This window comes from Motacilla alba, chromosome 4 (assembly GCF_015832195.1).
Source record: "Motacilla alba alba isolate MOTALB_02 chromosome 4, Motacilla_alba_V1.0_pri, whole genome shotgun sequence".
In the NCBI taxonomy this organism is placed as follows: domain Eukaryota; kingdom Metazoa; phylum Chordata; class Aves; order Passeriformes; family Motacillidae; genus Motacilla; species Motacilla alba.
This window is the reverse complement of record NC_052019.1, coordinates 5,204,579-5,230,903: the sequence shown is the minus strand read 5'-3', so window position 1 is coordinate 5,230,903 and position 26,325 is coordinate 5,204,579. Positions and strand designations below refer to the sequence as shown.

Genomic DNA, 26,325 nt, shown 5'->3' with positions numbered 1-26,325 from the left:
TCCTTCTGATTGGCGCGCCCGGCGGCGGGGGGCGGGGAGGAGCTGGGTGTTTGTCAACAGAGCCCGCCGGGCCAATCGGAGCCACGCCGCTCTCTCCCCCTCCTCTACCGCCGCGCCGGCCAATCGCCGAGCGCATGATTCACCGGCCCGCTCGCCGATTGGCTGCCGCCTGGCGCGCGGGCGGCGCGGCCCCGCCCCTTCCTCGGCCGGGCTGGAGACGTGGCTGTTCCTCGGCGCCGGCAGGGCGGGGCCAGCGGCGCGCACCACCCAGCGCGGGGGGGAGCGGGCGCAGAAAGTGCCTCCCCCCAGGCCGGAGCGGAATGGAGGCGTCGGGCGGGAAGCGGGCCGTGAGGGAGCAGCGCCCGGGGGCGGTGAGGGAAGGGCGGGCACGGCGCTGAGCGCCCTGGGGCTGTTCGGATTGAGGTGGGACTCGGTCAGCTCAGAGGTCTTGTCCAGCCGAATTGATTCTGTCATTCGGTGGTGCCCCCCCCCCCCGGCTGTTCTGGGCGGTACAGGTAACCCTAGCCCTGGTACCAAAATGGGCCCCGTGCTGACCCCAGGTGGCCCCACCTTTCGAGGGCTTTCTGTGCCCCCCGGCTGTTCTGGGCGGTACAGGTAACCCCGAAATGGGCCCTGTGCTGACCCCAGGTGACCTCACCACCTTTCTGAGGGCTTTCTGTGCCCCTCCCCACCCCAGCGCACACAGCCCCACGACCGGCAGCCCCAGCACTTTGGCCAGGTGTGGTAGCAGCCCCAGAAAGCCCCTGTGGTACCTTAAACTCTTGTTCCCTCCATGTGTTCACAGATTTGTCCTGTGAAATGGGAATGCCCAGTCCTTGGAAGTGTTCCAGGCCAGGCTGGATGGCGCTCAGAGGAACCTGGCCTAGTGGAAATTGTCCCTGCCCATGGCAGGGGCTGGAACGAGATGGTCTTCAAGGAACGAGATGGCCTTTGAGGTCCCTTCCAACCCGTGTCATTTATAGTATACTTGATATAAATGATGTATGTGATATATAGTTGCCTCCTTCAGGGTTAGTTTCCCCCCCGTTTTTTCCAGACCCAGTTTACCTTATTTTGAAGAGCAGTCCTTTGTCATCCTGATGGTACCACCCGACTGATGAGGATGTCATCTGCAAATTGGATTAGGGCTGATTCTGTATTTACTTCCAAATGACTAATGAAAATATTGATTACGTATGTGTGTAGTACAGCACAGATGATCCTGGAGGGTCCTATTAGATGTAGCCTTATTCAATAGTGATTTATAACCACTTATAAAAAAATAATCTCTGTGACCAGTGTTTAATGTATTCTTCACTGATGCTTTATTACCCCGTTTAATTAAAATATTGTGCAGTTCTAAGTAAAAATGCTTTTAAAAGTTTATTACAGCTTTCCTTCCTTTCGGAGGAAACTGAATTATTTGTTGTCTTTTAGAAGCATGAAATGAGATTTCTATAAGACCTCTGACTGGCATTACTAATTCTTTAGTGAGTGACATAACACCCTTTTTTGGTGTTTATCCAGAACATTATCCATAGATATGATGCTATTAAATCTACATTTCCTCCGTATCATGCAGCCTCCTTTCCTGAAGACAGGCACCAACCTGGCACTTTTTTTAGCCTCCTAGAATTGCCCTGGTCAATCAAGGTTCACTAAAGAGGAATGTCACCACGCAAGGGGTCTCTGCAGTCAGCTGTTTCCAACCTCCTGGGCCACAGTTATCCCTGGAAGCCAAGAGCTCCACTATTACCGTGGGTCTTCAGGGCAGTCAGGACTTGCTGAAGTGAAGGAGAGATCTTGACTCCATTTCAGAAGGCTGGTTTATTATATTATGATATATATTACATTAAAAAAGACCACATTATAACTATACTACAAAGAACAGAGAGAAAGATTCATCAGAAGGCGAGACAGGAATAGAAAGGAATGAATAACAAAGTTCTGTGACTCCCAGAGAGTCCGAGAGCTGCTGCCTCCTGGATTGGCCACCAAGCAGAAACATCCCACACTGACCAATCGAGGAAGCACCTGCTGCATTCCACAGCAGCAGATAACAAATTGTTTACACTTGAAGCTGAGGCCCTTCAGCTTCTCAGAAGAAAACCCTAGCAAAGGGATTTTCACAAAATATCAGAACCACACTCCACTGGTCACTAAATGCACTGAAATGAATCACATCCCTGTCGAGTGACCCCCCCCCCACACATGTATCTTCCTGCTTCTTTACAAACACTGATCATAAATGTTCAATGAACGCTTGTGCATTGTTATTGACATTTTCATCATGTCCATCTAGTAATGGGCCTGTGCCATTCACTTCTAGGGTTTTCTGGGATTTAGCCTCGCCAGCTATGGATTTCCTTTGATGTGCTTCACTTCCAATAATCCCCTGCTTCTCACAGCTTCTCATTTATACCAACCCTTTCTTATTTCCTGCTTTCTGCATTTTGGCTGTTTCTTTTTTAATTTTACTGACTCTCTCCAGTCCATTAAACAAGAGTTATCAATGTTTTTTCTCTCTTGAACTTGTGGCTCTTTGATTGCCCAGTGAATTCTTTAAAAAGAGCTCATAACTGCCATTTTTATTTTTTTTCTTCCTGCTTGCAATCTTATATTTCCTGATGATTTGGAAATACAGTTCTTTCAGAGCACCAGGTCTATGCAAACCCAGGTCACAAACACTGCTCCCCGGCCAACCACTGAATTGCAATCCAGGGATCTTTGTTTGGGTTTTTTTACCTCCCTCATTATAACAAAGTCCAAAAGAATTTACCCTGTGCCACATGCCAAATGGCCCATGTCATTTTTAGTAACTTACATGACATTTTATTACTGTACCCATATGGTCTTGTGCTACTATTTCCTTTATTTAGATAACTCCTCTCTCTTGAGTGTCTCCCTGTTCATATGTTTATAAAGAGTAATCAAATTCCTTGTTTCTCTGGGCAAACCAAGCCAAAGGCTTTTATTCTTCCCTTACACATTTGGCTCTCTGCTTTAAGTTGCCCTCCCCTGCACCTGTCTCCATTTAAATTCATTTTTTTTTGCATGGTGATGTTTTGAACAGTCACATTGAAGGGTAAATTTAGTTAAATTTCAAACTCCATTATATTCCTAGACAATGCAGAAAAGCTGATTCCTTGCCATGCTTTTTACAGTCACTTATCTCTTGTCCCACCAGCTGTTTGAGGAACTCGGAGACATAACCACAGACCCCAGAAACTTCCAGAATATCGGGAAATGTCATGGCTAGACTTGCACTCGTATCTTAGTGCTGGGTCATGAAGTTTATTACACTTAAGGCAGAACAAGCAGCACCCCGTGCGAGTGTCCCTGTCACACCCATGAGCATGACCTCATTCTCTCGCGTTCCCTCCCACCCCCCGCCCCAGAGCAGCTGCCTTCCAATCGCAGCCTTTTATTTTGGGGAGGATCTGGCACTTCTCACCAGAGCACACGCTTCCTTCTAGACTCCTCCTCGATTCCGTGGCACCGAGGAATAATGAATAATAATCAGAATGCAAAAGCTCTTCTTTTTCTTGTTTTGGAAACATTCCTCCAAGGGATGGACAACGTTGTTCTCAAATCCTTATGACAAACATGGCAATGCAGCCCTATAATTTTCTCTCTGTATTAAAAATTTTTTGCCAACAAAACCAAACTTCCTGCTTTTTGCAAAGCATGACTCACATCCTCCATTCTGTTTTGACTGACATAAGAGATCTATTTCAGTCATATGACAATAACTTCGAATCTGACTAGCCACTTCTGTGGAAATCAAAGCCTGTTCTTGCAGGGTGGATGGATGTTAACAGGAATGGTGTTTTACATAATTCCACTGAAGATCTCCCTGCTTTTCCCGAATAACTTGCTCCTGGAAGAGCGAGGCGCGGCAGTGAAAGCCCAGCGTGCCACCTCGTGGCTGCCCTGTGCCCAGGGCCGTTCCTAGCGCCTCCCTTTTCCAGGAGAATCCAGAGCTTCCAAAATCTGCGTATGTTGTAATCAGCGTACCGGCACCCCTGCTGATGCCTTCTCACAAGCAGAATAAAACCGAGCAATTCTTCACCCCACAGATCAAACCAGAGACAAGCAGGGAGGCAGGTGTTGTTCAGAGGAAATGTCACTGAACTGGAGTTTGCAGGATAAAAAATTAGGTCGCAGGAATGCAAATTGCAGGGATGTGACAGGCTTGGGGTGCTGCTACCAACCAGAAAGAGAGTTTGTCTGGGAAATTCTCCATCTTCCACTTGGTTTCACCAGTGTGTTGGTGAAGTTTTACCTTCGTGGGTCTTGCATTTCAGCTGTTTCATGCCTAATCAATGAGAGAGGAGTAGTTTATTGGATCAACACATCTGCCACCCGGAGGGGCTGTGCCTTCACCAGGATTGCACTCGGGGTAGAATGCACTTTTCCGACTGGGTTAAGCCTGCCATGGAAGATGGCCCACAGCCTCCCCTCTCCCAGCCGATAGATCTTGCTGCCTTACTCAGGAAAGGTCAAGGAAAACTGACCTTGATTTTTCTGGTTGCTTTACCTTTCAGAAAGAACAGCTCTCTGCCAACACATGGAAGTAGCAGGAAAACATGGCAAGCGATGGACCCTAAGGTGGGAAAGCTCCTTTTTTTTCTTTTTTTTTTTTTCCTGTCTTAGACTAGGGCAGCTTAAGCCAGTTACAAAACTCCCTTTCAGAGAGATATATTAACTTTGACTGACCCAGTTCAACCTCACTCACCTGGCAAGAAGAAACTGCCTTTTCTTGCCTGCACGGCAAGGTGAATCAGCACAGGGTGATGGGAATGCCAGCACCAGCATAAACTGTAGCCAGGCTGCGTGTGGATGGTGACTGAAGGCAGTGAAGAGCAGGCTCTTCCCTTTTTGTCAACAGCAAGCTGTTATCTCAGCTACCATGTAATTTTCCTACCATGTAATTTCAGCCTCAGATGCAGAATTCAGCACTCGGAGTCACGCAGTCGCCCTGGCAGGGCTGAGCTGCTGCTGCGCTCCTCAGCGTGGTTTTTGTTGAGGTTAACACCTTGTAGCTGCTGTCTGACAGGTGGAATGTCTGTTCAAAGCAGGTTCAAACACCTCCTGGCACTGAAGCACGCAGGGTGAGAGTTGGCTCCTGGAGAAGCTTTGACATGGGGCAAAACCAGGCTTGTACTAAAGGACTTTGAGCTGTTTGCAAACAGAGCTGGTTGTTGCTGAAATTCACAGAAGATCCGTTTCTAAAATGCCCAATATCAATTTTTAGTGCACAGGCAAGGCTCAGCACGGCATAAATGAAAGATTTTCTGCTTTCACTGGAGCTGTAACTCACCAACAGATTCAGATAAATTGCTAACAGAAAGGTCATTATCTAGAAGTGGAAATGTTTGTGTTTCCCCAGGCACTGCAAGATGTTTTTCAAGCCAAAGCTGTCAGCCGTTGCTGTGAGAGCACAACAGGTTTATCACCCCACACTTCTGCACTCACACTCCCCACAACAATGGGATTTGAGAGAAGCCCAGGATGGGCTTCCTGAGTCAACATAAAATCCTAGTGACTGTTCTTTATTTCAGTCAAATACTTAGGATATGGAACAGAATAATTATAGAATCTTGGAGTGGCATGGGTTGGAAAAGACCTTGAAGATCATCTCATTTCAACCCCCTCCTGTGGGCAGACACCTTCCACTAGACTAAAAGCTGCCCAGAGCTCCTTCCAACCTAGCTTTAAACACAGGGGCAGCCACAGCCTCTCTGGGCAACCTGTTCCAATGCTTCGCCACCCTCACAGTAAATTTCTTCCCCTAATATTTAGTCTAAAGCCACTCTCAGTTTAAACCCATTCCCCCTCGTCCTGTCACTACATGCTCTTGTAATGCCTCCCGAAGCTCAGTCAGCTGCTCCTTCAGTTTTACCCTTCTTGCATCATGGAAGAGCACAGTGCTTGAGTCTGATTCCTTCCGAATATATATCCCACTAGATGCGTGTATTTACCCTTTACAATGGGTTACTTGCAGGAAAAATCGTTGCCAGCTAGCAGAAAGCACTGAACCACAGCATAGAACCACGTGCTGCTCTCAACAGCGAGTCACCTGCTCTGTACAGAAAGGTAAGGCCTCACCGAGATGAGATAAGCCCGGGCAATGATAATAGAGTCTTTGTTGAAATCCCACCCCATTGTTCAAGGACTGATGTGCTGGCCCAGGGAGAACAAAAGGAAATGTTTCTAGTCCTTGAAAATCACAGCAGAATCAGAGGTTGGCAGCAAAAGCAAGCCAGTCATACACAGAAATAAAAAAGAGAAGTCAGCGGCAGCTTTTCTGTTGAGCAAATAAAAAGATTATTCTCTACCAATTGTGGCCTGACCTTGGAGTGAGTAGTAAAGGGGTAAATACCTGCAATTCTCATCCATCTTTGTGGGATTGCAGCTGGAGAGAAACTGAGGTGCTTCTGAATGGTCCTAATGTGGCTCACAGGAGTGAAAATGCCGCTGTAGAGGGACTTCAAGGTTGCAGTGCCTTTCGAAGTTTTAGTTTCAGAAACAACTTCATCAAAGGTCAACCCAGGGTAGAGGGAAAAACTATGGTAAATAAAAACGGCTCTGTGTGCTTCAGGAGAGGAGATCTCAGTGGGGTTTTGTCCTGACCCTCCTGCAGGGTGGGGTGAGGACTAAGTGCTGGTTGATACCATATGCCCAGAGGACCCCTGGCATTTTTCATGTCCATGTTGCTATTTTCGAGGGGGATCGTGCTAAAGTTTGAGTGAAAGTCCAAGAAAGGCTGTTCCTCAAAACCTGTGGAAGCGCGGCCAGAATTCCAGTAACTCCCCGAGCTCAGTGCTTGCCTGGCCTCCTGCAGGGACTCCCCCACCATCCTCCCTCCTCCTCCAGCACTTCCCGGTGGGACACCCTGCATCCCTCTGCTCTTTGTGGAAATGCGTGAACCTTTCCAGCCTCGGCAAATGCGCTCTCTCGAGACTTAGCAAGCACTCGGTACTTACACATCGATGCAACAAGTGGCTCCGGGGACCGTCGGGCATTGTGGGAGCTGTAGTTCGCCGCTCGCAGCACTACAAGTCCCAGCCTCCCGGCGGAGGAGAAAGAGGAGGAGGAGGCGGAGGCGGAGGAGGAGAGGAGCCGGCACGGCCCAGGCCTGCAGCCCGTGAGGAAGAGCCCCCCGGGGGCGGGCCGCGCCGGCATGCGGCTCCCCGGCCGGCTCGCCCTGCTCCGGAGCACGCCCCTGGCTGCCCGGCCGCCAGGGAGGGTCCGAACGGGGCGGGCGGCGCGGCGCGGCTTCTCCCGCGGGCGGCTCGGCGGCACCATGGCAGAGGAGGCCAAGAAACGGGCCGCCTTCGCCGCCGTGGATAAGCACGTCCAGGTGAGGCAGCCCAGGGTGCTGCGGGGCGCGGGGGGCTCGGAGCCCCCGAGCGCGGAGCGGCCGCGGGGTGCGCGGAGCCTCCGGGAGCACGGGCGGACCCGGAGTGCGCGGAGGGGCTCCGGGCTGCAGGGACCTCCCAAAGCACAGAGTGTCTGCAGGGACTCCCCAAAGCACAGAGTGGCTGCAGGGACTCCCCAAAGCACAGAGTGGCTGCAGGAACCCCCCCAAAGCACAGAGTGGCTGCAGGGACTCCCCAAAGCACAGAGTGGCTGCAGGGACTCCCCAAAGCACAGAGTGGCTGCAGGAACCCCCCCAAAGCACAGAGTGGCTGCAGGGTTCTGGGGTCCCCCAATGCATGCAGTGGCCATGGAGTGCACGGAGCGGCTCCAGGGTGACGGGACAAGCTCTGCTGTGCCGGGACCCCCAGTACACGGAGCGGCTCCGGGGTGCCGGGACAGGATCTGGTGTGCCGGGACCCCCAGTACACGGAGCGGCTCCGGGGTACCGGGACAGGATCTGGTGTGCCGGGACCCCCAGTACACGGAGCGGCTCCGGGGTACCGGGACAGGATCTGGTGTGCCGGGACCCCCAGTACACGGAGCGGCTCCGGGGTACCGGGACAGGATCTGCTGTGCCGGGACCCCCCAGTGCACTGAGCGGCCATGGGGTGCACGGAGCTTCCCGTTGCATGTAGAGGCTCTGGAGTGCACGGAGCCCCCAGTACACTGAGAGATCCCGGAGTGCAGGGACAGGCTCCGGGGTGCTGGGACCCCCCAATGCACGAGGGGGTGCGTGGAGGCTCCCAGTGCACGGACGGAGCTCGGGGTGCACGGAGCAACTCTGGGGTGCAGAGATCCCCCCTAATGCTCGGAGCGGCCACATGGTGCACGGAGTCTCCAGAGGCACGGACCGGTCCCGGGCTGCGTGGAGCGGCTCCGGGCGCAGGGACAGGCTCTGGGGTGCTAGGACTGGGAATGCACGAAGGGGCCGTGAGTTGCCCGGAGTCCCCTGGTGCACGGAGCGACTCCGGGGTGTCGGGACTCCACAAAGCGCAGATTTTTGCAGTGCGTGGAGCGGCTCTGGATTGCAGGGACAGGCTGGGGGGTGCCGGACCCCCCAGTACCCGGAGTGGCAGTGAAGTGCGCGGAGCTTCCCGGTGCGTGCGCAGGCTGCGGGATGCACGGATCCCCCGGCACACAGACTGGCTCTCAGGTGCCGGGACTTCCCAAAGCACGAAGTGGCCACAGGGAGTGCAGAGTCCTCCGGTGCACCTTGACGGACCTTGGGATGCATGGAGCGATTCTGGGGTGCAGGGACACCCCAAAGCACAGGGCAGCCATGGACTCTGCCAGGGCACGAACGGACTGTGTGGTTCATGGAGCAGCTCCAGGTGCAGGGACAGGTTTTAGGGTGTTGTGACCCCTGATGTACAGAGGGGCCGTGGAGTACACAGAATCTCTGGTGCATGGATGGACCCTGGGGTGCACAGAGCAACTCAGGGGTGCTGGGACCCCACAAAACAGAGAGTGGCCACAAAACATAGGGTGCACGGAGCCTTCCAGTGCTCAGCCAGACCCAGGGCTGTGTGAGGCAGCTCCAGGTGCAGGGACAGGCTGTGGAGTGCCAGGACTCCCCAGTATATGGAATGGCCATGGAATGTACTGAACTTCTCGGGGCATGGATGGGCTTCAGGTGGCACGGGCTCCTGCAGTGCACAGAGCAGCCCCGATGTTCATGGATGCAGTGGGGGGCACTGAGAATACACCCCCCCACGTGGAGCATGAACAGTCCTGGGTGCAAAGAGGGACCCTGGGGTGCACGGATGGGTCCTGGTGAGCCTCTTTCTCCTTTGCTTTGGACTTTAGCTCCCTTTAGCTGAGGCGAAGGGAGAAAACAGCTTTTCCTTCCCCAGTGTGTGCCTCTCTAGCAGCAGCTTCATGCCTGATCCAGCTCAGCACTGTGTATGCCGAATGTGGGGTAATGTCTGCACCTCCAAACTTTCACTGTGCACCCTCCTGCGAGCTGGGCTGTGGTGGGAGTTCAGGCTAATGCCAGGTACTGCTCCTTTCTCCAAATCCAGGATGCACTGCTGCTGCACCCCATTTCTGAGCACCCAAGCAAGGAGCAACAGGGATTCTGTCTTGTCCTTTGCAGGGAGGTGCAGCCAGGGGCTTGAGTCAGCCCCATGAATGTCAGATAGGGCTGGAGCTGCCTGAGGTTTGGCACAGCCTGATTTGGAAGCTCAATGATCAACGGTTCCAGTCACGCAGGGGTTTATCGCAGCGTTCTGTGCCAGCCCTTTCGCAACAGCAGTGGTGAAATTGGGGTGAGGAGTTCCTGCTAAGAATGTAGATATTAGCAGTTAGGGGAGAAAAAAAATCCCTTTTCCTTCCTGCTTCCTCCTCTCTGAGTTAGTGTCTTGAGGTTCAGTTGCTGATGGCTTCCCTTACGTCCCATGAAAGTTCTGCTTGTTCTGCAGCCCCGTTCCTCTGAGCAGTCTGTTCCTGCCTGAGAGCACAGCCACATGCTGTGTGAGACCCAGCCCCTGCCAGGCCAACACCATCAAAAGTGATCAGTCTGTGACATGGGGGAGCTGGGGGGCTCTGGCAGTTTTATAAAAATCCTCTTTCTTACCCAAGGCAAGCGCAAAATTGTGCATTAAGGGGTCATGGGAGGATGGACTAGTCTCACAAGGCATGGAGCCAAGACACCAGTGTTGCTGTGTGGTATCATAAATGGGAGCTCCATTGATTTGGGGTAAAACCAGTACTTTTGGACTTTAATAGTGAAATCGCTGGCCTTTGTGCTGTTTTATGGTCAGGCAAATTTAAGATAATGTTTCTGGCTGTGTCCCAGCTGATTAAAGTTCAATGTCCAGCTTGTGATGGCGGTTAAGTAAATTAGGCAGTGTGGGGTAACACCCCGGTGCTTGAGCAAGCTGGCTTCAAGGAATGGTGGAGAAGGAGCTCAGAGTCACTGCCCAGGAGCTGGGTGGTCTCAGCTGTCTGGTTGCACTGGCAGGGGGCAGCTGCTGTTAGTAAGGGATACATTTGTGTTAGCTTGTTAGAGCTCTCAGGGGGGAGCAATGTTATCTCTGGAAGCAAAGCTAAGGCTTCCCTTGCACAGCAGGGATGTGTGTGAGGCACCAGGGTTTGGTTCTCCTGGACAAATCTCTCTTGCCTAACTGTGCCATAAATCTGTGGCACTGGGGGCTTGGGACTGGTACTGGATGAGGCTCCTCGCTTGGCATCCACCTTCACACCCATCCCTGCCTTGCCAGGACAGCAGCTCCTTGTGTGGCAGATGGAAACCTGGGTGTGGGAGGGGGGATTAGGAGAGGATAACTTTTCTGGTTTTCTTTTCTTTTCATTTTTTTTTTTTAATTAAAGCTAGATAGGTGTGCTTACCCACAGCACTTGTCCCTGGGCAGCTGCAGGAGCAGAGTTCCCCAGGTCTGGAGGGGACAGTGAGGTGACCAGCCTCAGAGGCTGTGGACTGTGGGGCTGTGACAGCCTGGGGGAGTGGGGCTGGCACAGGGTTGAGGCTTTAGAGCTGTAAGCTGCTTGGGGAGAGCTGGCTTTGCATTTATACAACACCTTTGGGGGCGGGCCCTGTGAGCACCTCTGTTAGAGATGAAAATACAGCTCCTGCCCTATGTCCTACTGCCCCAGAGAGGACTGAGCAAACTTTGGGCTTTGCTCTGTATTTATCTGCTGCTTTTAGATGGAGATCTTTGTTCTCTGACCTTGGAAACTTAGGTGGGACTGGCCAGTGCCTGTGTGCTGCTGGTAATGCTCCATGTGTGTTGCCTTGTTGGCTTCTGTGGTGCTGGGCAGTGTCTTTAGGCCCTTGGGTTGGCTGAGAAAGTGCTGTGGTTGCTGCCCACTTCACCCAAAAGGTTCCTCAGCTGTGCTGTGGCTCAGTGCCTGAGTTTTGTTTGGTGGGCTTTTGGTGAGCAACTTGAAATGTACATTTTTTTGCATGAGGTGCTGCTCCTCAGTGCTCTGCTTCTCACAATGTTTGCCCTGCCTCTTGTTTTTAAAATTGGATGTTTTGTGGTTGGTTTTGCCCCTGGTCTGGCTGGGGTTTGAGCTGAGGAGGGAGAGGTGGGAGTTATGGTAAGGCAGGGGCTGTGACAGCACCAGTTTAGCCTGATTAAAAGCGCTGCTTCATCTCTAATCACTGGTAATGGATGGGCTGGGACCCTTGTGAGATCTTCCTGCTTCATTACAGTGGAGTTGCCCATGCTGAAGCTTTCCCCATCCCTTTAGGGTACCCAGCTGCTGCAAGGAGCTGTCCCACCCTACAGAAATGAGGGCAAAGAGAAGAAACTGCCTCTCCATGGGTCAGAACAAGTCTTTTGGGAACACTGGTACTGCCCATGTCCTGCCAGCCTCTGCACAGCTTTGCTTGCCCTTTCCTTGGCTGGCCTTGCTTGGCTCTGCCTGCTGGGTGGGTGACACGAGAGCCTCAGGAGCTGTTGGGTGTCTGCTGGCCACGCTGCAGGTGTGCAGCAGTGACCTGCTGCTGTGCCCAGCTTTTGCAGAGTCACAGTGGTTTAGTGAGGGCTGGGATGGAAGCTGCGCCTCTGGTTTTTGAGAACTTCTGTTTTCTTTAAGCTTTTAACTTGCAGAAGCAAGAGAAATGACTGATGCTAGGGGAGTGTGACCTGTCTTGAACTCCACCTCTCCAGGTAAACTTGAGTGACAGCAAGATTTTAGCTGGTTGAAGTGCTGCAGGTGTGGCTTTTTCCACAGCTGCTGAACTCTGGATTTGCTGCACATGAGGAAAGAGCTCCTCAGATCTGTCTAATATCCAAGAGATAATGCACAACAGCTCTGTGCCTGCATCTCTGGTTGTCTTCATATGTTCTTCATCTGAAGTCTGTGTGGTGATACTGGGCCTCTTTAAGTCAATTTAAGCCTTGGATCCCATCCAAAGAAAACGAAGCACACTGAAAATGGGAAGTGCAGAAGGCTGCAGGTCACTTACAAGGGGTGGGAAACTGAGTTGATAATAAACAGAGACTGACGTGGCAGAAAACATGTCTTGCAGAAGTAACACAAGTGAATCCATCCACCCTCAGCCTGCAACACCTTTTAGGAGTGTATCTGTGTTACCGGTGACAGGGCAGTGATCCCTCTTAAATCAGGCAATATGCAGAGAAAGGCCAGGATGGAGCTGTGGTTAAAATTTCATCGTCTTCAGCACATGCTGCCAGGTTCACCCACATTCCAAGTTTGCTGGACTCTCCTATAGGCAGCTTTACACTCTGTTTTGGAAAACATTCGTTATTATTCACAGGAACAGCTGCTGTGCTCTCTGCTTTGGCTGCTGGTGCATCTGTGCTGTTTACTAATGATATGGTTGGCAGCAAATGCAGCCTTTTACTGTGTGGCTTCCTTGGGAGATTTTATCTTGAGGTTGTTTCCCCTTCTTCCTCTGTGGTATTGTCTGAAATTCGCAGCTTTCCGGCAGGAGAGCTTTCATGGAATGCCAGCAACCACCAGTGAGTGTGCGTTGAACACCCTGAGATTGGACTGTGCTGGTAATTAGCAAGCACATGTCCTTTAATGAGAGGGAGAGTTGATTAAAATCCCTTGGCCACAGACCAGGGCCATGCCCTCGCTGGCACAGCATGTTCCCTCCCTTGCCTGCAGAGTGCTGAGATGCTGTGTCCACGTGCATCCCTGGACAAGGCTCCTCTTGCATGTGTTTAGGATGCCAGTTTTACTGGGGACGTGGAGTCTGGAGCCTCCAGTAACAACATTCCTCTGTCTCTCTTTGATTTGCAGAACAATCAAGTTCTTGGGATCGGAAGCGGATCTACGATTGTACACGCGGTGCAACGATTAGGTGGGATGCTCCCCTTCCTGTCCCTGCCACCACAAAAAGTCTCCTTTTCCATCTGCCCCAGCTACTTGAAAAACACCCTAAATCACCAGTGTGCTGACTTAGAGCTCATGCCTTGGGTTTGTTCACTGGCTGCTGTGTCCTGCTTGAAGCTGAAGGTTAAAACTGGGCCTTGAGCTCCAAATTTATTGCCTGAGAGTCCTGAGGAGGTAATGATTTGCCACCTGTTCCTGACAGCCAGGAAAAGCTCTCCACTGGCACCCACCACAAACTGGAGCTGAACTCCTTGGTCTGGTTCCAGCTTTGCCAGCTCTGCCCAGTGCTGACTTGCTGTGTGGCTCGGGGCCATGCAGCTGCTCTGCTTCCTTTAACCCGTTTGCCTGTGGCTCACTTTGCTCCCCACATCCACAGGATTCACACCCAGGGCCCTGCTGAGGTGTAATGAGAATGAGGAATGTGAAATCCTGCTGCATTTTATTACTGTACCCTGCAGCCAGGTTTACCTGCTTGCTCCAGGTGCAGGGGTTTGCTCAGGGAGTGATTCAGAAAATTTCAGCAAAATATTCAAGTGAGGCAAATGCAGTTTTGCAGAGTGAGCGTGAGGATAATTACTGTCACGGCTCATTACAGAGGGTGCAGAGGTTTAGAGTTCCTTTGCAGGGCAGTCTCAGCCCTGCTTGTGGAGCTGCTGAACTTTGCATGTCCTTGGATGCAGAGCAGAGCAGCTGTGGGGGCCATGGTGGGTTGGCAGTGCAGGATCAGCCCTGTTGTACTTGAGGGTCTTGCGTGGGTACAGAGGGGGAATCACAGAATCATTAAGGTTGGAAAGCACCTCCAAGATCCTCAAATCCCACACAGCACCACTGTGTTCAGCACCAAACCATACTCCCAAGTGTTACAGACACACTTCCAGGTGTGAAGATTCCACCACTTCCCTGGGCAGCACAGTTCAGTGTGTCCCACCTGGGTGGCTCTGCCTGTCTGGGGAGTCCCCTGGTGACCTCCAGCTCCCTTGGGCAGGGCTGTCCTGCAGCCCAGAGCAGGCTGAGTTCTGAGCACAGCCCAGCCCTTCACTGTGCAGGGGCACAGCAGGGCTAGGCTGCCCCTTGTCACCCATTTCCCCACTCTGTGTGTGATGCACTTCATTGTCTGGGAGCTGCTGTTCAGCCTTCTGGGCTTGGCTCAGTACTGCAACCACTCCCTCCTTGAGCACAGAATCAGTCTCTAAATAAATGGCTATTGTATTTGAAGAGGAGTGGCTGTTCCAGGCTGCAAATTCTGGCTTTTCATGTCTCCTGATTGCTTTAGAACTGGGATGTGGCTTGTAACAACATCCAGCCTCGTGTACTGCATGTTCAATCCTTCCAGCAGCAGCATTACCTTGGAGCATGTAGCTGATGTGCTTGCTCTGGTGCACGAGCTCTTGCTGGCTCTTGGGCTGCTGGCTTGTGCCTGGGTATTGTAATTACTAAAATAACATTTTATCCATAATGATATCTTAGTAATAGATTTTAGTCATTTGAGGTTAGCCTGGGGGAGGAAATATTTCCTTCCATTTAATGGAATACTGTACTTTATTAGTTCTTTCCCTGCTATATATTTAAATGTTCTATAATAAATTAATGTGATGTCCCCAGGGCAACAAGCCAGCAAACCTTTCAGACAGCTGCTGGAGCTCTGTGTTTACATGGAGAGCAGCAAAAACCTGTCTAATGGAGTGAGAGAGGGGATGGGGCCGATTTCCCAGGTGAGGATTTGCTGATTGGGGCTCCTCTGCTGCTGGAGACATAAAGGTTAATGGCTCATGGTGGCTTGGGCTGGGCCAGAGTGGGTGTTGAAACATTTGTGTTGAAACTGAGACTCAGCCTATGGAGGGGGCACCTGTTTGCATTTTGAGCGTGACTGAGTTATTTGCAAGCCAGGCAAGTAATCGCAGTGAATCAGGGGGGCTGCACTGAACTGAGGTTTCTTAAAGAGAAAGTTGCTGTGTTTTTGCCTCGTGCAATGAACTAACCAAGGCTTCTGCTTTTTGCCTGCAGCTGAGCGAGTTAAGGAGGAGAACCTGACAATTGTCTGCATCCCTACGTCCTTTCAGGTGAGTGCTTTCTGCCTTTGCTTCCTGCCAGTCCAAACACTCCTGCAGGGCATCTCCCCCTGGGCTGTGGGAGGCCACCCTGCCTCTCTCTGGTTCACAGTGCTGTGAATGAACCAAAAGCACCAGTGAAAGCAGTCGTGGTGCAGCTTACAGAAAGACCTCACAAAGAAAGTGACGGTGCTGTGTTACCCTGACCTGAGCTCAGGCTGGGAGGTGTGTTTAGAGCCAGTGTGGTAAGGCTGGTTGTGTCAGGGTTGGTGTGTGGCTTTCTCTGGATCCCACTTAGAGGAAAATGCTGCTTAGTGGTGAACCAGACTCCTAGTGCAAAGCTCACTGGAGACACTTTGTCTCCTTTGAGTCTGTATCAGCCCTGACAGCTGTAAAGAATAATAGTGAGCTCTTGTGTTTTCAGCAGGAACTTCAACTGCATCAGCTGGATTTGATAAGAAATTGCAAAAGAGAAATTGGTTTAACCTCTCGTTCGCTGTGCAGCCTTTGCAGGAATTGGTTCATACCAAGCTAGATGTTGAGAGGGCTGTAGGGAGAGGGGGAGCCTGGCTTGGTGGTGGAATACAGACCTGCTGGGGAAGCTTCTGAGCATCTTCCATGCCTTTGTCAGCTGGCTTTGGTCTCTTTGCCTCTGCTCCCTGAGGTGGGAACCTCCTTTTGGGCAGGCAGAGAACCACCCGAAGGATCTTAAAGGTTGGGTGGCAATACCCCAGTAAGGAATTGGGCACGTATCCTTCTCATGGTCCTGGGGACTGTTCTTTTGTCACACTCTTGTCACCGTGAGGGCGGTCAGGCCGTGTGGCAGGCAGGGCAGAGCCTGTCCTGTGGGGTGTTCAGGGACTGGATGGATACAGCCCTGAGCAACCTGGGAGCTGACCTTGCTTTGACCTGGAGATTGGATGGATAGAGACCAACCTGAATTATCCTAAAATCTTAGGAAAACCTAACATCCTCTTACCCTGCAGTTGTTTAGGTGTGGGGGTGATAGGGCTCTCTCTTCCCAGCTGTTGCAGGTAACTGGGGTATATGCAAGGTGCTGCAAAGGCCAGAAAGTGGAAAAAAAAGTTAACCTATATTGGTACTTCTGTTGATTATATAGACTGTGGTGAGAGTCTGTCTTTGATCTGTCTCAAATGATTCCCACCCTGAAATGCCATGTCCCCTTTGAATTTAGGAGAAATGCTCAGAGTTCAGTCATTAGTTCTTAAAGAAAATATTGATGAAGCTCTTGTAGCGAGCATGGGCTGGAGCCTGTCCTGCCTTGAAATGTTGCCATAGTTCATATAACACCATGGAGTTTCTTACCAGTAAAACAAAAAGTTGCTGTTAAAGGGAAGAGAGAGATTGTACACCTGCAGGAGCCAAAATTCCAACATGGGGCTGCCTTGTCTCTTTTGCAGTCCCTTAGACCTCAACCAGTTCTGAGTGGAGCGTTCCCAAGTCAGCAAAACAGCATTTTATTTTCACTGTGTACAGGTGTAGATGGCTGCCTGAGGTCACTGGCAAGGAAGAGTTGGTTTCAGTGGGCTTTTATACTCCTCCCTTCCCTGTTGTCAGGTCATTAATCCATCAGCACCAGTAAAGCTAGAGCAGGGTAAGTATCTGTCCCCGGCGCTTGCGTTGTCTCTTCTCACCGGGACGTGTGCTGAGAGCACGGAGTGGGACTGCTCCTGTCCAGTGCTGTGCAGTTACCACCACTTCTCCCTCAGTTATGGGAGCTCTGCTTTTGATTCCCACTGCTCCCATTGCCTTGCAAGCAGAGCCTGGAGAGAGCCAAGCCACCTCGTTGCCACACCGCTGACTCAGCCTGTTCAGGGTCTGGCCTGCATGTGCAGCACGGTGTTTTTCAATGCTTTGAGTTTCCCAGATCCCTGAAATCTCCTTTTGTGGACACCATGCGATGAATGCCAACCCACTGGTTTTTATTCCTATCGTTTTGTGAGTCCTTAGGGCCCCACAGCCCATGGGTGTTAAAACTGCATGCTATGAAGTGCCATGATAAACTATTCAAATCTTATTGCCAGGAGTGCCACCTGCTAATTCTGATGTTTCTGGGCTGCCAGTACCTGTGACTGATGCACTTTGTTAGTGTTAGTGGGTAGAATTCAGGGGAATCAGCTGATCCAGGCTATTGCACTGGGGTTTCTTGGTCTAGCTGCAGCATGGCAGCAAGTTTGGACTGAGCAGAGTCTGTGCAAGGAGGGAATCTCACTCTGCAGGAGGGCAGCAAGGCTCTGCAGGGGATGGAAGGATGGATGGAAGGATGGATGGATGGATGGATGGATGGATGGACCAAGGCCAAAGGTTTGAGGTTCAACAAGGCCAGGTGCTGGGTCTACACTTTGGCCACAAGAACCTCCTGCAGAGCTCCAGGCTGGGGGCAGAGTGAGAGGAAAGAGGCCGAGCAGAACAGGCCCTGAGGGTGCTGGGAACATGTGCCATCCATGTGTGCCCAGGTGGCCCAGGAGGCCAGGGGCACCTGGCCTGTGGCAGCAATAGTGTGGCAGCAGGAGCAGGGCAGGGATTGTCCCTCTCTCCTGGGCACTGGTGAGGCCACGCCTGCAATCCTGTGTTCAGTTTTGTGCCTCATGACAAGAAGGGCACTGAGGGGCTGGAGCGTGTCCAGAGAAGGGAGGGGAGCTGGGGAGGGGTCTGGAGCACAGGTGTGATGAGGAGCGGCTGAGGGGCTGCAGAAGAGGAATCTTCTCACTCTGCACAACCCCCTGACAGGAGGGGGCAGCCACGTCGGGGTCGGTCTCTTCTCCCAAGTGAGAAATAACAGGACAAGAGGAAATGGCCCCAAGTTGTGCCAGGAGGGGTTTAGATTGGATATTAGGGAAAGTTTCTCCACTGGGAAGGTGGTCAAGCACTGAGCAGGCTGCCCAGGGCAGTGGTGGAGTCACCGCCCCTGGAGGGATGTAAAAGCCATGTACATGTGACACTTGGGGATGTGGTTTAGCAGTGGCTTAAAGGCTGGACTTGATGCTAGCACACCTGGCTAAACAATTCTGTGATTGCCTGTTCAAGCTGAGGGACTGAGCCAAGGGCAGCCCTGTGTTGTGTTGCCACTAGAGGGAAACAGCCACTGCAGGAGACCTAGATCAGAGCCACCAAGCAGCTGTTTCAGCAGATTCCCACACTTTTCCCACGAGTTGTGCATTTGTTATTTACTTTTTGGCTTATTTCCAATATGAAAAATATTTTCTTTGTTAGTTCCACATTGCTGTGGTGTAAGTATTTAGTTTTCTTGGTCCCATTTTTCAGCCAAAGGAGATAAGAAGGGCTGGATGGGTGTGAGGGAGAATGATGTCCAAGCTGAAACAACACAGGATTGAAAAATTCCATATCTGCTTTAGTGCTTAGATAAAAGTGATTCCCACCAAGCTGATGAGGCCTCCTGCTATTTAGTATGGAGACACTCAAACCCAGGAGTTCTGTTGCACCACCTGAGCATTTTAGTTCAAATCAGCAGCAGGATTTTCTTTTGATTAAACTGCTCTGGTCTGGAAAGATCATTTTGTCCTTGCTGTGTGTTCCTGCTGCACCTTCTTCAGGAGCTCAGAGTGGAGCTCTCCCAGGGAGGCTCCATCCTTGCTGCAGCCAGGGAAGGATACCAAGGGTCTGTTTTCCTTTCCTGCCACTGGTAAATGGTGTTTATTCTCTTCTTGGTGCAGGCTCGTCAGCTGATCCTGCAGAATGGCTTAACACTGAGTGACTTGGACCGAAATCCAGAGGTAAGTGGGACCACAGAGGTGACACCTCAGCTGACCTTCCTCTCACCTGGTCCTTCAGAAAGCATCCAGGCTCCTTAGTCCTCCCCTGAGGCTGAGTTTGGGCAGCCACACTACAGAACTTGAGTTGGGACAACAGGAAACAGCCTCAAGTTGTGCCCCACAGGAGGTTCAGATTGGATATTAGGAAAAATTTCTGCACTGAAAGGTTGGTCGAGCACTAGAACAGGCTGCCCAGGGCTGTGGTGGCATCAGCATCCCTGGAGGTGTTCAAAAAACATGTAGATTTGATGCTTAGGGACATGGTTTAGGGGGGACCTGCAGGGTTTGTTGAATGGCTGGACTCAATGATCTTAAAGGTCTTTTCTAACCTTATTGATTCTATGATTTGAACAGGTTTAGTTTATTTTCCCCCTAAGTCCTTTCTTAGTTCTTGTCCCTTTAGATGGCAAGAAGGCTGCTGGGTTGTGTTGCCTCCAGGTGCTTGGCATCTCTTCCAAGATGAAGCTTGAGACAGGGAAAAGATTTTTCCTGGGAAAATCTTGCATGCTGCTCCTTAAACACCCCCAGAGGCTAAAGGGGTGTGCCTTGCAGGCCAGCAGCTGGTTTGGGTTCCTCCTCCTCTCACATGCCTGTGGTTGTTGGAGGGGCTTGGGTGGTCTCAGGGCATCCTTGGCTGGCCCATCAGACCCTTGTCTCTGGTCAGGCTGGCACCACGGTGGTGCCAGCTCTGGTGACACTTGTGGCTGCTGCTTGGGATGCTCCAGCCCTGGAGCTGCAGCAGGAGCAGGGCCTGGAAGCTGCACAGGAGGGGTTCCCACAGCCATTTTCTGCTCTTCCCACAGCTTGATGTTGCCATCGATGGAGCAGATGAGGTGGACTCTGACCTCAACCTTATCAAAGGTGGCGGGTGAGCCTTGCTGTCTGTCTGTCTGTCCCAGTGCTGGTGGGGGAGGCTCTGAGCATCCCTGCGTGGCTGTGGGAGTCTCTGTGCTGGGCTGTGTGTGCACCCCGTGGGAGATGGCTCCTGGCCAAGGCTGCCAGGGACAAGGGGCACAAAGTTGAGGGGTGGGCATCAGGAGGATAAGGTGTGGGGTAATGGTAGCACCAAAACCAGCAAGAACATATTAGAGGGGACTGGATTTCAGGGCCATTAGGCACAGTGAGGAGCAGTCTGATGTTTTCTGGTTTTGTTTTTATTTTTTTCCCCCTTGCAGTGGCTGCTTGACACAGGAGAAGATCGTTGCAGGATTTGCAAAGTGCTTCATTGTTATTGCTGATTACAGGTGAAGATATTACTGTTCATAATACCTTTCTCCTCCATGGGAGGTTTCAGATGGTGCTGTGTTTGGCCATTATTGTCATTCCAATGGTTACAGGAGAGCAGGAATGGGTGGAAATGAGCCTGGCTCCCAGTATTTCAGCAATTCAATTTATCTTTTTTTCTTAATTTTCAACTCAGCAGGCCTGCTTGGGAGTCAGCAGAGCTTGTGGGGAAGTGGCAGTTCTGCTCTCTGAGCTCAGTGATTGTCAGCATGAGATAAATTTTCCAGCCATGGGGCTGTGGAGAAAACAACTCCTGTTCTGCTTGTCCAAAGCATGTCAAAGCAGGGCTTTTGAGTGGATAGAGCATTGTGCATCAGACTGGCTTTTGCTGTACCAGGGCACACATGGACTGACCCTGTGTCCTCCTGAGCCTTGTGCCTGGGTTTACCAAGGGGCTGGGGTGATGTGATTAGTGTCAGCAGTGTAATGTCCAGCACTAATCCCACCTCAAACTGTGCCCTTAGGAAAAAATCTGACAGCCTTGGGGAGCACTGGAAGAAGGGAGTTCCTATCGAGGTCATCCCCATGGCTTATGTCCCTGTCACCAGAGCCCTGACCAAAAAGTTTGGTGGTGTTGTGGAGCTGCGGATGGCTGTTAACAAAGCTGTGAGTGTCCCTACTACCGTGGGTCTTCTGGGCAAGTCAGGACTTGGTGAAGCGAAGGAGAGATCTTGACTCCATTTCAGAAGGCTGGTTTATTATATTATGACATATATTACATTAAAAAAGACCACACTATAACTATACTACAAAGAACAGAGAGAAGAATTATCAGAAGGTGAGACAGGAATAGAAAGGAATGAATAACAAAGTTCTGTGACTCCCAGAGAGTCCGAGAGCTGCTGCCTCCTGGATTGGCCACCAAGCAGAAACATCCCACACTGACCAGTCGAGGAAGCACCTGCTGCATTCCACAGCAGCAGATAACAAATTGTTTACACTTGAAGCTGAGGCCCTTCAGCTTCTCAGGAGAAGAAAATCCTAGCAAAGGGATTTTCATAAAATATCACAACCACATGTCCCTGTCAGCCCTGCTTTCCCTGGGGACCCACCTGAACGTGGGCAAAGGGAGGACCAGAGGTCTGGCCCTTCATCTGGTGAAATCTGGGCTTTCACTCCCACAAGTGACGCCTTGTGTAATTCCTCTTTTTTATCCTTTGGTTACTGGGTTGTGTATTTATGTGTTCAGGCTGCTCATTGAAAGCCTGTGGCTGTGGCTCCTAAAGAAACATCCTGGAGCAAGGAGCAGAAGGATTGCCAGCCTGGTCTGACCTGCTGCTCTGGGGGTGTTGGGGGGCTGCAGGGCAGTCTGAGCTGCCAAAGAGGGTCTCAAGTTAGGGGTGATGGTTTCACTGACAGGTTTATTGTGGGGATGGCCCCAATTTATGTGAATGATGACTCTAAACCACTGCAGTGGGGACAGCTGGTCCCAGTGAGGGCTGTGGCAGTCCCTGGCTGGTGATCAGGAGACGCAGGGCTCATGCCATGACAACTGGCTTTGCTTCCAGGGCCCTGTGGTGACAGACAATGGGAACTTCATCCTGGACTGGAAGTTTGACAAGGTTCATGAGTGGCATGAAGTGAACTCCGCTATCAAAATGATACCAGGTGATGTCTGATTTTTTAAAAACCACAAAAGCTGGCTGAGGCTTGGTGTGTGATAAGTCACCTGCACTGTGGCAGTTCTCTCCTGGATATGAGGGAATGTGTATGTGTGTGTATTGGCTGCCCTCCTGCCAGTCCCTGCATTTGTTTCTACTCAAGAGAGCAGTCAGTTCAGTTGGTACAATTGTGCCCATGGGGCTTTTCCCACACGGTGATGAAAACCTGGAGTGATTTGATGTTGACACTGTTTCCCATTAGCACAACAATCCTGTCCTCTTCCTTACTCTCCTTGTGCCCATTTAGAGAGGGACTTAGTGGAAACACCAGTGCACTCTGGAGGGAGGGTTTGCACTGTGCTATGGTATTTTCCAGGAGCTGCTTACAGCTCTGCATCCCATTCCCATTGGGAAGCCCTCCCTGCTGGCCTTGCTGTGAGGATGAAGTGTACTCAAGCTCTAGCTGGGCTTGAGCACCAAGCTGAGTGCTCTGTTTGCAAACAAAACAGCCTCTTTGCAAGGACTCTTGCCTTGCATGAGACCTGCTGCTCAGGCAAGAGCTGCCTCTGGACCATCTGGGTCTGCCCAGGGCACTGGCACTCTCTGAACTTCAGGGAAGCAGCATCTGGATGTCTTTCTGGTTATCTTGGCAAAGCCTGTCCCTCAGGTCCTGCCTTCACACAGCTGCCTTCACTGATGGCTCAGAATGTGCAGGAACAGGTTGGGATCTTGTTGCACAAACACCAGCACTCCCACAAAGCAGCCATATATTGTCCTGGCTCCACAACTGAAACCCTGGGCCAGGCAGAGGCTCTGGTCAGTGGTGTTGCTTCCCTCAGTAGTGCTTATCACAGAATCACAGCATTCTTGGGGTTGGAAGGGATCTCTGGTGGTCTGGGCTGCCCCTGGTGCAGTGCTCCATATCCTAACCCAGCTGCTGCCCGTGGCTGTACAAATCTCTCTGTCATTAGAGCTGTGTCTGTGCAAGAGGCAGACAGTGCCTGGTTGCTGTGCACAGCAGGAGCTTCTTCCCTGCATTTCTTTTTGTTTGAGAAGGGAATAGTAAATAATGGGACCTGTTTCCTGCTCAGAAATTGACCTGCTAAGGGAAGAAGAGCTTCTTCCCTACCCAGAAGTGGATGAGCCTAAATGTGTGGCTGTTAAAGCCTAAGTGCAGTGCTGGGAGAAGGGTTTTGGCCACGTTGTGCTTGTGGTAGCCCTTGTCTCCGTTTCTATCCACCTTCCTGGCCTCTGGCTGTGTCTCAGTGATCACTGTGAAGTTAGGAGCACTCCATAATTAAATGCATTCAAAAGTACATTTACAAATGGGCTACAAATTGCAGAGGTAGCACCAGAGCTGCTGAGTCTCGACATTTGAGCAAATGTTAGCCAGGTGATCTCTTACAGGGAAGTCTTTCAGGCGAGTTGAAAGGCAGAGGGAGGGATCCCCAGTCCTGTGGGTGTGTGCAGCTTCCTCTTGCTCCCATGGGTCATCAGGCAGCAGAAAATCCTTGTCTCCTGGTTGTGTTGGTGCAACAGTGGTGGCTGGGGCAGCGTGAATGTCCGTGGAGCTTTGGGAGTTGTTCCTCAGTCTCTGGAGAGTTGTTGCTGGAAGTGGCTGCATGGAAAACACTTCCCAGAAGCTCCCAGTGTGCCTGATCCAGGTTGGGCACTTCTCCAAACCTCCGATGGAGGCACTGGTGCTTTTGAAGGAGCAAAACCACAGAGGGCAGAGCAGAGGACACGAGTGTCCCCACATTTCTCTTCACAGAGAAAAGCAAGGCACAATTTTTCCCAAGAATATTTCTGGGTTTCACATTCTCTGAACCTCAGAGAAAGAAAACACAATTTTTACCTTATTTGCTGTGCCTGTGTTGTGCCAAAGTAGAATGCAATATGGAGATTGTTTACCCAGAGGGATGGTGGTGTTGCCTTGGTCTGTCAGGGCCAAGTGTGTGTGTGTCAGGACTGTGGGCTGACAGTCACGAGAGTCAGAGCAGTTGTGTGCAGAGTTGAGTGCTTGGCAGATTCAGTTTAGCTGTAATGTAAAATAGTTTAATATAGTATAGAATAATATAATAAAGTAATTAATTAGCCTTCTGATAAGGTAGAGTCAGATGCTGTGGTCTTTAGGAGGGTCCCCAGGATGAGGGAAGAGATGAGAATCTGACTCCATGTTCTCAGAAGGCTGATTTATTATTATATTGTATTATATTGTATTATATTGTATTATATTGTATTATATTGTATTATATTGTATTATATTGTATTATATTGTATTATATTGTATTATATTGTATTATGAATGCTATACTAAAGCTATACTAAAGAATAGAGAAAGGATACAGACAGAAGGTTTCACAGGAACTGTAATGAAGACTCGTGACTGACTCCTCAGAGCCCAACACAGCTGGCTGTGATTGGCCTTTAAGTTAAAACAATTCACATGGAACTGATCAAACATGCAACCTGTTGGTAAACGATCTCCAGACCACATTCCAAAGCAATCAGATAATTACTGTTTTCATTCTTTTCTGAGGCCTCTCAGGAGAAAAATCCTGGGCAAAGAGGATTTCTCAGAAAATATGACAGTGACAAGAGGCATCATCCTCTCCTCCTGGTCGGGGGTTCCCTGCCAATACTGTACCCGAGCAGGGCGTGGCTCTGGCAGTGACCAGCGACCTCTCTTTCTTGCAGGCGTGGTGGAGACGGGGCTGTTCATCGACATGGCCCAGGTGGTGTACTTTGGGATGGAGGACGGCTCTGTCAGCCTGCGGGAGAAGCAGCCCCGCTGACAGGGCCCTGCCAGGGGACTCAGCTGTCCCGCCGGTGCCACCGCCACGATTTGCCTTAAGGAGCAGCGGCTGTCGCAGGAGACCCGCGGGAAAGCCCATCCGGATCCGCTGGTGTGATGCTGAATGTCCTTTTTTTAAAGAAAAACAAACAAACAAAAAAATAGATTCTATTTATATATATATATATATTTTTACTTTACAGGAATGTCGTCTTTTTTTAATGAGTCGTCTCAACAAATTGCTTTAACGTTTTTATTTTCTTTTCTAAGAAATACTTACCAAAAACATTACTCCCTGGTTTTGTGTTTGGAGGTTTGGTTGTTTTTTTCTTTTTTTTTTTCAAAGAGAACTTGAACCCTTCTGGTTGCTCATAGCACTTAATGATGGAGCTCAGAAATACAATCCTAATGCATCATTCCTAACTATCCTGGCTGGGAGGGTGATGTATGTAACAGGAGCACATCCAGTTGGGACCTGCTGATGCCTTATTTGGAACCTTTTTGGTTCAGTATTTTATGCCTTTTATTTTTCTATACCACTGTTTTTTAATAGTTCAGGATGTCTGGTTGTCCTCTGTGCACATGACAATTCTCTGAGCCTAGGGTGGTCTCTGCATCCCCCTCTCTGGGAATCTAATAAAGGCCCTTCCTGGGCTTCTGTGTGGAGGAGACACTCATCCTTTGAGCCAAACTCTGCTCTCATTTAATTCAGTACCTCTGATTAAAGTCTCTCCTGTAGCTGGAGATGTCTGGGGCTTTGTCCTTGTAGACCAAGAGCAGAACTGGGTGCTTGATGAAGCTTACAGGAGCATATTTTAGCAGCTTAGGGCAGCATGGAATAGCGTTCAGTGGCAAATGATCTGGTTTGGAATGAAGGTTAATTATCACCCCTCACAGCTGGTTGATTTGTGGAAGGATAGAGAACGCACAGGAAAACAGAGTCTTCCTGCCTAAATATTCCAGGTGTAGCAGGAAAGAGACACTCGTTCAGTATCTCATTTTTGGTGTATAGGTGCTTTGCATGGTTCTGATGTGGAAATGCAGGCCCTCTCTTTGTGTTTTAGACACTGAAATAAAGAGCTCTTATACCAGACTTGTGGTAATTTTGTTCTCAAAGTAACTTACTTTGTGGATAATGGGGGCAGATCATGGTCAGACCAACTTCTGTTAAATTCCCCCTTGCAAGAATCCCTCACCCTGGCCAAATCCACCCTTTCTGCATTTGATTTCTTTTTGCTTAAGGTAAATGAATTATTTAAAATGAACCAAATTATCTGGTCAACAGTTGTTATCTGCAGTACTTTCCTCAACAGACACTGTCTTCAATTTGCACATCTAAAACCTGTGCATCTAAATCCAGCTCTTGTACTGAGCAAACTGCCAGCAGCTTGCTGGAAACACTGGGATTTCTTTTCCCACAAGCCAGGGGCTGCAGGAGCCATTTGCAAAGCCCTAGCTCTGGCTAGGGGCTGTTTTCAGATGCTCTTGGGCTCCTAATGTAATCCTGGATAAACAGAGAGCAATCGAGCACAGCTTTGTGCCCAAGTGCC

The 26,325-nt window shown here is 50.6% G+C and overlaps 1 protein-coding gene and 1 long non-coding RNA gene across 2 annotated transcripts; both read left to right on the top strand.

Moving 5' to 3' along the window:
• The first annotated feature begins 243 nt into the window (after positions 1 to 243).
• Positions 244 to 1,370, top strand: LOC119700594. Its single transcript, XR_005256822.1, has 2 exons — positions 244 to 371; positions 806 to 1,370. It is a non-coding gene; the product is annotated as an uncharacterized LOC119700594 (long non-coding RNA).
• Positions 1,371 to 7,089: 5,719 nt separating this feature from the next.
• RPIA (ribose 5-phosphate isomerase A) lies at positions 7,090 to 25,868 on the top strand. Its single transcript, XM_038135959.1, has 9 exons — positions 7,090 to 7,366; positions 13,162 to 13,222; positions 15,259 to 15,314; positions 18,998 to 19,057; positions 19,900 to 19,964; positions 20,272 to 20,340; positions 20,845 to 20,986; positions 21,889 to 21,988; positions 24,679 to 25,868. The coding sequence occupies exons 1-9, from the start codon at positions 7,187 to 7,189 to the stop codon at positions 24,774 to 24,776; spliced, it is 831 nt and encodes a 276-aa protein (XP_037991887.1). The 5' UTR covers positions 7,090 to 7,186; the 3' UTR covers positions 24,777 to 25,868.
• The last annotated feature ends 457 nt before the right edge of the window (positions 25,869 to 26,325 follow it).